The sequence below is a fragment of the Macaca mulatta genome, chromosome 6, assembly GCF_049350105.2.
Source record: "Macaca mulatta isolate MMU2019108-1 chromosome 6, T2T-MMU8v2.0, whole genome shotgun sequence".
Lineage (NCBI taxonomy): Eukaryota > Metazoa > Chordata > Mammalia > Primates > Cercopithecidae > Macaca > Macaca mulatta.
Window position 1 is genome coordinate 184,796,170 of NC_133411.1, and position 10,145 is coordinate 184,806,314.

At 53.3% G+C, this 10,145-nt stretch overlaps 1 protein-coding gene across 3 annotated transcripts in view; it reads left to right on the forward strand.

Annotated features, from left to right (window-relative positions):
* The window catches only part of CPLX2 (complexin 2), an 87,512-nt gene extending 77,983 nt beyond the window's left edge, over positions 1–9,529 (forward strand). For 2 of the 3 annotated variants that reach the window (NM_001348410.1, NM_001257726.2), the window contains 3 exon segments: positions 4,162–4,280; positions 4,417–4,592; positions 5,352–5,804. In NM_001348410.1, coding sequence (NP_001335339.1) covers positions 4,250–4,280; positions 4,417–4,592; positions 5,352–5,549 — 405 coding nt within the window. In that variant the 5' untranslated portion in view covers positions 4,162–4,249 and the 3' untranslated portion in view covers positions 5,550–5,804. 3 annotated transcript variants of the gene reach the window in all.
* The last annotated feature ends 616 nt before the right edge of the window (positions 9,530–10,145 follow it).

Consider the following 10,145-nt stretch of genomic DNA (forward strand, 5'->3'; position numbering starts at 1 on the left):
CAGAAAGTAGATACTCAAGGAATATTTGTAGTATGAGCAGGTGAGTGAGTGAATGAATGAATGAATGAGGAATTTGCTGTCTCTAGAGTTTTCAGTTGAGGTGATTGGGACAAGGCATGCTAGAGAAAAAGATAGGTGTGTGGGGAAAGCCAGGATGAGACTGATCTTTGGACAGATAGAATTTGAGATTATCCATGTGACAACATCCAACAGAGAGTTAAATGCGCAGGTTTGGGGGAGGGAAGGCAGAGAGAGGGAGGTATCTGTGGCTAAAGAAGTGCACTAAACCAATAGGGGTAGATAAGATTCCCAAGGGAGACAGAGGAGCAGGAGAGGCAGGAGGGGAGAGTTCGTTTGGAGAACATCTTCACTTTAAAGGAAAGGAAAGGAGTCAGCAAAGAAGAGAGAGAAGACCTATCTGAAAAGTAGGATGAACACCACAAGAGTGCTGTGTCATGGAATTCAGGAGGAGATTCCAGAAAGCTGGAAAAGGTGGGGGGAGGGAGTCAGCAGCAGCATGTGATTCAGCAGAGGGATGGAGGAGGAGGATGACGGCTGTGAAGACCCTCTTGGATCACCTGTGGCGACTGATTATGGCAGTTTCAGGGTTCCTGCAGAGGCAGCAGAGCTCTGGTCTCACAGAGAGGTAGGGCTTGACTGGGAGGTGAAGACGTGGAGATACCACGTTGAGATCACTTCATCACAAAGTGAGAGGGGTAGGATTAAGGGAAACACAGAATATAGGGAAGGAGTTAAAGAAGGGAGGGGATAAAAGCAACCTGTGGAGAGGAGATGGAAGATGTGACGAAGAGGGAGTGATGAGGTATAAAGAGAGGGAATCCAGGGCACAGGTGGATGCACTGGCTTCAGCCAGAAGAGGGCTTCTTCCTCAGGAGCTAGAAGGAAGGGAGGTTAATGGAGCTCCCACTCACTGACATTAATTGTTTTGATTATTACAACCACCATTTACTGAGCACCCAGCATGTGCAAACACATCCCATAGAGTATTTCTAAAATTTCAAAGTGGCATTATAATTCTCATTTTATAGAGAAGATCAAGTATCAACGAAGCTAGGTCAATTACTATTGCACAGCTTAAAAAGCGGCAGATTCAAGATGTGAGTCAGGCATGCCTAACCTCAGAGCTCAAACCCCTTATACTTTGGCCCTTGAAGTGGGGGAAAGTCACCTGCTGAGAGGGAGAAGGCAGTAGTAGTTTAGGCCTTGAGAAAAGGAGAATTGGTTAGGAAAGTGTAGACAGAGTGAACGGGAGACTGCTTAACAGCTCAGAGGTTCATACTGGGATTGGGCAGCAGGATTTTTGGGCAGAGTTGGGAATTTCAGATAAAGAATCCCAGCAGGCTGAAGAAGAGCTATTAGAGCCACAGGAATGTAAGCATTGAGAAGACTCAGTGGTGAGCAGAGGTACTTTGCAAACTGGGGGAGGGGTGGCAGTGGCAAACAATGTCTGATTAATGCATGCCTGCAAGCAGAGGTGGCTGGAGTAGGTGATAGTTGGGTGATACAGAAATGGCATGTTGAGTTTGAGTGGTGCCCACAGACATCCAGGAAAGGGTATCCAGGAGAAGGAAATGTGTTTTTTTACTTATGTATTGCCTATTTCCCTACATATGTATGCATGTACACCCACACTCACATACACACATACATGCCTCAGAATGTAATCTGCATGAGGTCAAGGCTTTGTCTGTCCTGTTTCCTGTAAATCCCCAGTGCCTAACACATTGACTGGCATAAAGTAGGTGCTCAATTAATACTTGCTGGATGAGTCAATATACAGGTCTAGGTGTCATCAGTTTCAGTGGTCATTAAAACCCCTAGAATGGATGAGTTCTCCTAGGGAAAGGTTAGAAAGAAAAAAGAGGCAGGGGCTGAGGTCAGAGTTATGGGGAAAAAGCTTATGTAAGAGACAGGAGGAAGAAGAGGAGTCAGAAAATGCAAAGGAAGAGAAGAAAAGAGGAGAGGAGAGGAAACAGGGGAAGCAGGGACAGGAAAGAACTGAGTCACAGAACCAGGAGAGAAGGAGGTTTGGGGGTACAGTGGGGTTGTCAGCAGTTCAAATGCTGCAGACTGCTTCAACAGAGGCATGGGAGAAAGGGTCTGGAAGATCATCTGCTCCAGGAGAGAGACACATCAGAATCACCCAGCAAGTTAGGGATGAGGGTGCAACTAAAGCCTGGGTGCCCTGCCCAATTTGGAACATCTCAAATTAGAGCCCTGCATCTCCCACTGCCACCTGGTAATTCCTTGAGCTCTATGTAAACACAGAGTAGGAACCCAAGAGTTCCTGAAATCACTTGATTATTAAATTGTTCATTTCCTGTTCTTAGAAATGAAGCTTTTTCACAATGTATTAAATCAAGCGAAAACATCTTGACTGAGCTGAGCAACCTTCAAACTCAGAATTTGGGGTTAGGCAGGTGGGTTCTCTTGCATTTCTTAGAAAGCACGGAAAGCCTGTTCCTTTTTGGCTTGTTCCACAAATATGTAGTCGGCAACGGCTGACATTTTATGAGTTCCTGCAACACCCCAGGCACTTGACCGGTATCATTCATTCTCCTTCAAACATCCATTCTAGGGCGGCCTTAATACTCCCCCATTTTGCAGGGAGCAAACTGAAGCTTGCCCAGGGACCCACAGCCAGTAAGTATAGCTGCCTGGATTTTGAACCAGGTGTGTCTGATGACAAAGCCCCTGGGTTTTTTGTTTTGCTTTTTTTTTTTTTTTCCTGCTACATAATGACTTTCTCTTCCCAGAACAACCTATCAGATGAGATGGTCTGATCACATAGATAAGCTCTTGGGCCCCATATCATGAAATAATCTCAGTCTACCGATATGACTTCTCATCTTGAGAGAAATGAAGAAAATCTATCAAAGAACAACCAGTGACCCAGAACTCAGCCAGGTTGCAATATCCAGCCTTGAATCCAACAAGGTTGCAATATCTGCCGCCCTTTCCCGAGAACCTTTTTTCTTCCTTGCAAGGCAGTGTGGGACAAAAGGCCTTGGGGAGCAGGCCTGGCCTCCGCTTACCATGAAGCTACTTCACACTTTGGATAGCTCACGGATATCCCCTCTACACTTGAAAACAGATCTGTGTCTGTTAAAGAACCAGTGGAACTGAATGGTTAAAATACAAAGAAACTCTCAAGTTAGAGCACTAGGGTTCAGCTTCTCAGGGATGTGGGGTGAAGATGGTAAGGAGGCCAAGGGGGAAGGCTCTTCCTCCCCCACCTCTACCGTTGGAAAAGTTCCACTTTTACATATTTTGCATATTGAGATTCCCATTAAGATTGTATTTGGAGAACACTTCTGAGGCAAAAACAGAACAATAAAAAATATAATAAAAACCGAAAGTCGGTGATTTAGGAAGAAGGGTAGGGTACTAATGTCTGCCAAGTGCCTGCAAGGCCCGTGTAGGTCGTTTAAAAGCCCTAAGCCCCCAGAAGGTTATATCTCCAACACTCCCATGTGAAATTCAAAATAAAAATCGGTATTAAGCTATAAAACATAAAAATTACGTGTACACTGCAATAAAAATAACTTATTTTCCATTTGTCTAATTTCCAAAGTCAGGATCTGTTTATCCAAGCTGGCTGTTCTCATTGGCTCAGCTGCCTCCGATTGGCTGGGGCAGTAACACGGGCTGGTCTTTTGATGGGCTGATCCAGTGGCCCAGGCTGGGCCCCCTCCAATCCCCGCCGGACCCCGGGGAAAGGTGGCATTGCCATTTCTCTCTTAGAGAGGAGGAAACTGGGGACTTGAGCAGGTTAGGGCCTTGCTGAAGGTTCCATGGCAAATAAGGAAATGACGGTAGCATTGGAACCCAGATCTGCCTGACTCCAAGTTCACGGCTCTTTCCAAAGCTCCCGGCTTCAGTCAAATCTGAACAATAGCGTCAAGATGAAGGCTTTAAAATAGGGACCAAACCGCTTTCAAAAAGCTATTTGGCAGCACCTACGTGTCTGCCCAGTAAGTCGCTCTCTTCCCTCTCCTTTTTCCTCTAGCAGGGCATTGGGTCTTGACCTGAGTGATGGGTGCCTGGTGTCTGAACCAGGGTGAGGCTGCTGTCTGTCTAGCTCCACCGCCCTGCCTGCGCAGAGGCCTCTCCCATCTGACTCCCAATTCTCTTTTGCAGGTTGTCACGTCTTCCTGAGCCAGGCCAGCCAGGAGCGCTGCATGCAAATTCTGCCGTGGGCTAGGGCACGCTAACCAGAGCCGGCGGCATGGACTTCGTCATGAAGCAGGCCCTTGGAGGTGAGGTCCAGCGCCCCACCGCGAGTCCTCGGCGGGTCCGACCCTTGTGGGAGGGGGCTCGGCCCGCCCAGCCCCTCTCTCCCCAGCCCTGATCCGTGGCTGACCCCGCCCTCTCCCTCCCACCGCTTCCTCGTAGGGGCCACCAAGGACATGGGGAAGATGCTGGGGGGAGAAGAGGAGAAGGACCCGGACGCGCAGAAGAAGGAGGAGGAGCGGCAGGAGGCCCTGCGGCAGCAGGAGGAGGAGCGCAAGGCCAAGCACGCGCGCATGGAGGCGGAGCGGGAGAAGGTCCGGCAGCAGATCCGAGATAAGGTCAGCTCCGCCCGCCCGCCCTGGGGAGGGCCACAAGCGGGTAAAACAGGTTCAGCGAAAGCCCCTGCCCGGCCTCCCCTGGATCCCAGCTCTCACCTTCGCCCTAGCTCTCTCTGAGCCTCACTCTTCTCATCAGCAAAATGGGTGTCACAAGGACACCTCCCTCAAGGGATCCTTTTGGGGATTAAGAGAATGCGCGTAGTAGGTACTCCAAGAGGGTGGACCCTACGGTCCACCATTTAGTACTGCAGATTCTTGGGACCAAAAATGAATGCAGTTCCGAACTGGGGAATGTTCGAAAAATACCACAGTGTCCTAAGCACCTTGTGCTGTTAGGTGTCACTCCCAGCGGGTCTGGGGCTGCCACCCTACTCCAGACAGTCCAGTGCATGTCTGTCAGTGCCCTGCAATAAATAAAGGCTAGAAGTAGTCTTCCATTGGTTCAAGTCAGATTCGTCACCAAATTTGGCTCAAAATATATGAGCAAACGCCCCATGTTCAGATCTTTGGGGATTTCAGCACAGCAGGAAGTTCTCATGGGCAGATGTTAATTTTAAAGGAAACCCCACGCATAGTCTCTCCCACTGAGGACCAGGCACCATCCTACAGGGAAGACACCCTTATCCCCACTTTACCGATGAGAGGACTGAGGCTCGGGAGGTACTCCTGGCCACCTCAGCCAGTGCTGCACGATCGTGAGACTCCTGCTTCTCCTTGCCCACCCTGCTTCATGCGTGTCTCTGCCCTTCCCCTCCCCAGTATGGGCTGAAGAAGAAGGAGGAGAAGGAAGCAGAGGAGAAAGCAGCCCTCGAACAGCCCTGCGAGGGGAGCCTGACCCGGCCCAAGAAGGCCATCCCTGCGGGCTGCGGGGACGAGGAGGAGGAGGAAGAGGAGAGCATCCTGGACACGGTGCTCAAATACCTGCCCGGGCCGCTGCAGGACATGTTCAAGAAGTAACCAGGCCTCCTGCCCCAGCCCACTCCACCTGTTACTACTTCTTTTTGGTTCTTTCTTTTCTTTTTATTAGGTTAAGTCTCAATTCTGAAGGGGAAAACCTCAGTTGGCCTCTGCCCCCCTTCCCCGGCCAGGGGCTTCTCCCCCTCAGCTCTCCCTCACACCTCCCTTCATTCCAGGGTATCCACCTGCACCCCACTCCCAAGTAGCTTGAAAAAGGGAAGACAGTCTTTCCCCAGTGGGGGTGGGGGGGCGCTGAACCCAGAGCCAAAGGTACTGGGAGCCCCCTCAGGAAGCCTAAGGTCATGCTAGTGTGGTGACCCCTATACGTTCCTTCATGCTCCCCACTGCCAGGAGGACCACTGTCCCCAGTCAGCCAAAGTAATGACACATTCCAGCCCTGCCCAGCATGCTGACCTTTAGCCTCCAACCCTCAGTGGGCCCCCAGGTCAGGGCAGGGGCACTGAGTGGCCTGGCTCTGAGGAAGGGAGTCAGGGGAAGCCTGTCCCAGGAAGGCCCAGGCTGAGAGACCCCAGGTCTGGCCAGGCTGGGATCTGGGCAGGAGGCTGGGGCTCTCCTTCTTCCATCTCCTTGGTGACACCCAGCCCAGGAGCACCCCCTTCCCCAGCCCCCACCTGGAGAGACATGGCCCCTGCCAAGCTGGTCCCTCCAAATGGATCCTTTGTGGACTTTAGCTCATCTGTGGAGGAGCCCCAGGTAGGGAAGCCCCTTGTTCCACACCCCCACCCCACTTAGGTCCTGGGCCCCCACTGCCAGGCTAGGCCCAGCTTGCTCAGCCAAGGGGCTGCCCAGGCCCCCAGAAAACACTTGGAGCCATCGGGCAGCGATGGTCTGTGCCGTGGGGAGCACCCCCATTGGTGTGGCCAAGCTGCCCCCATTCTTATCCAACCCTCTCCCCACCCTGTCCTGTCCATGCGCTTCCAGGGCCCCGTGGTCCTCAGGAGGACCCTTCCTGGCCAAAGCCCCAAGCCTTTGGTGAGAAGCCAATTCCCGCTTGACAGAAGGCACTACCCATTCATCTCACTGGCCAAGGACAAACTCTCCTCTGGGATGTCTGGGACTGGCATTTGTCCCCCACTCAAATTATCACAGCTTTCTGCTCAGTCAGTTGTGTGGGGATGGTGAGGGAAGAGGGGTCAAATGAGGGAGGAAACTGTATCCATGCATGCATGATAGCGTGTGGCAGAGGCTGCATTAGAGATTGCGTGTTCAGAGATCATATGCATATGTGTAGGGCTAGAGCGCGTGTGTGTCTTGAGATTGTGTGTGTTGTAGTTGTTATATCTATGTGTTACAGATTGTGTGTTAGCCTTGTGTATGTGTGCTTGATTGAGGTGGTGTATTTGGGTTGAAATTGTGTCATGTGTCTGTGCTATCCATCTCGTGTTTAGAGGCTGTATATGTTAGCTTGTGTAAGAATGTGTTTTCAAAATAGCGTGTGTATTGGGAGTGATGGGTTTGTGTTAGGTGTTGTAGAAGTGTGTGTTTGAGAGAATTGGGAGATATTTGAAGGCTTGTGTGTGCATGTTTGGGGGTCTGAAAAGACAGTTACGTGCATGGATGTGAGCCTGGGGAGAAAGAACGTGGGTAAGATGTCCCCTCCCAGCCCTGAGACCATTGGTCACAGTTGGCCACTTCCAATAGGAGACCTTGTCCTTGGCCTAGAGTGCTCCCACCCTTGGGGGGTTCCTGCCTGAGGTCCTCAGAATCCCACTGCGACAGACCCAGGCAGTGCCCCAGGAAGCCATGCTGGGCCCCGCCAGGGCCTATCCCAAAAGCAGGGCCAGGGAGGGGCGACTTGCCTGCCCCTGAAGCCCCTGTTCCCATTGGCCCCAGTTTGCATTCTGCAGGTTTTCCATTTTAGTGGATTCTGCTTTTATTTCAGAGACAGACATGTGTCTTCTCTGTCCGTTTCCAATAGGTAAAGCCATATCAGTTAGACTGCAATACTTTAAACACGAGACAAAACAATCCATATGTTTAGGGAACCAGAAAAGTCCCCTGGTCTGTCCCTTCCTTGGGGAGCAGGGTCTCGGCAGCTCCAGCTCCCTGGACCTACCTTCCTCCCTGCACCCCCGCCCCCTCCCCGTGCCCCTGTGTCCAGCCCCCCGGGGGCCTGTGTCTGTGTCTGTGCCAGTGTCTGTGATGGGGAGCCACCTCACACCCCTGTTGTCTGCTTGTCTCTTTGTGTCTGTTATCCTGGGCAGGATGGTCATTCTCAAGAACCCTGGAGTCCTGGGCCAGAGACAAGCAGGGCCCAGTCCAGGGGCCCCAGGCCTCCCCAGCCCGTGTGTGTGAGCCCTGCTTGGACACAAGTGTTCGGAGGTGCCCCTCCGCCAGTTGACAGGGACCTTCAAACCTCGATGGTGATGCCAGGACACAGAGAGGACCAGATAGGTAGCAGAGACCAAGGCGCAGGGCGCTTCAGATGAGCAACAGAACCCAGTCAAACCAGATATTCCAGGTGGGCTGGAGGGACCCCAGACCCTCAGAGGGCTGCCCTGGTGGTCTCCACAGTGCAGTCCCTCTGTATTCCCAGAGTGGGATCGGGGCTTTCAGCCCCACCCTGATGCCTGCCCTCCAGGATGGCTGGTTTAGTCTGAGTCCACGTCCCAGACCCCTCTATTCTGCTCTGGGACAGCAGGACTTGAGGTCTTCCTGGGGGTGGGTATGGGGGAAAATTTCTGCCTGGCACACACCTGGCTCCAACCACTGCCAAGTGATCACTCTTAGGCCCAGGGGAACACAATGACTGTCATTACTGATGCAGACCTGGCTGTGGAGAGCAGCTAATGTGTGGCCCAGAGAGCATGTCTGTGTGGCACACGTAGTGCATAGAATACGTGAGAGTTGCTCTAGCAGGGGTGGGATCCTCACAGGATCGCCTGGGAGGTGAGGTGTGCGTGACCCACTGGGTGGGAGAGGAATGAGTGTGCACACATAAATGGGGCAGTGTGCATGCAACACACTTAGGGGAGGAGTGGCCCCAGAATTCAGCACACACACAAGGGAGAGGACCCCCAGATAGGAAAATAGGAAGGAGCAATCATTTGTAGATGGGTGAAAAGAATGAGGCGCAAGGGAGCGTGCACCAGGTGAGGTGAGCGTGTGCGCTCTTGGGGAAGGCCGGGCTCCCGTGCCTGGGAGGCGCTGCCAGAGAGAAGGAAAAAGGCAGCTACGGGTCGCCCTGGGCTGGGCACTGGCGACGGGTCAGGGCGGGTCAGGATCTCCAAACATGGACGTCCTCCCCTCCAAATCCAGAAGCTCCCAAAAGGTGTCCTTAACAGCAAGGCTGTGCGGGGTACTCCTCCAGATGGAATCAGGAAGTGGAGATGCCATCCCAGGTGTGTGAGAGCGAGAGAACGAAAAGGAGACGGCAGTGTTGCAGCCCAGAGCCCCTGTCAGGGGACAGCCAGTGGGCAAAGCAGCCAGCCCACAGCCTTGTGGCTAGAGTGCAGTGCGGTGGGCCCCTAGCTCCAAGAGCCCGGCACCCAGCTGGCAGGGTTGCCCATGCCCGCTGGCCACCTGCTCCATCCTTTAGGGTTCCACAGGCCCCTGACTGCACAGGGAGGCTGGGGTCAGCCTGGGCTCCCAGGCCTGAGGACATGCCTCCCACCAAATGTCCCCTGCTCCAGTCCCACTCCTGTCACCCCACGCTCTTCACTGGGGAGAGAATGGGAGGTGCTCGTGCTGGCCCTGGGTGGGAGCGGGGAGTCCTGGTGAGACCCAGGTGAGATCGACCATCCTGCTCGCGCGGGGGAACCCCTTTCCCACATTTGTGCTGTGTCATTGTTGCTCTGCTTCCTTTCAATGTGTCAGTGCCTGGGGGGGGGGGAGGAGCACCCCCTCAGCCCCCCTGAACCTGACCAAAAGCCATGGCTGTTGCTCCCCCCTTTGTATGATGCAAATGCTGAGATGTACAAAATCAACCATGACAACAAAGAAAAAGACCTTGTACAGCAGCTGTCTGTCTCTCTGTCCTCTTCTGTCCATCGGCACCACCAGGGACAAACAGAGGCACCGACTCACCAGGGAGGAGGCAACCCACAAAGCTCAAGAGGCCCCAGAAAATCTTCAGTTTTACCCTGGCTTCTGGCCAGGACCCCATGGAAATGACTCCAGAAATCAACCACGGCCAGAGTTGGGACTGGGCTCAGGGTTCCAGGATCACTCTGCCTCCCTGCCTTCCAGAATCAATTCTTCAGCCCCAGGGGCTGCGTGGTCCCTGTGGACCCCCTACGCACGACATCCCTGACCACCCTTTCCCCCAGGACCCTCAGGGTGCCGCTTCCTGAGAATGCTGCTGAGTCACACAGTGGGCAGTGGCCTGCCCTCATTCATTCCCCAGACACTGAGGGAGACCTGCTCCCCGCAGGCCACGTGCGGGAGGCTGGGGTCCCAAAGAAAGGACACCACTCAGCATTCCTCCCGGACACAGCCACTTCCCAGGCCTTGGTGAGGAGTCAGGACCATTCCGGAACCCCCTCCGCCCTTACCCTCACCCTAATACCCTGCCTTAAGTTAGGTCCCACTCCTCTCAGCTTGGCTGGGCCCTTCCCATGGCCACAGAATGGTCTC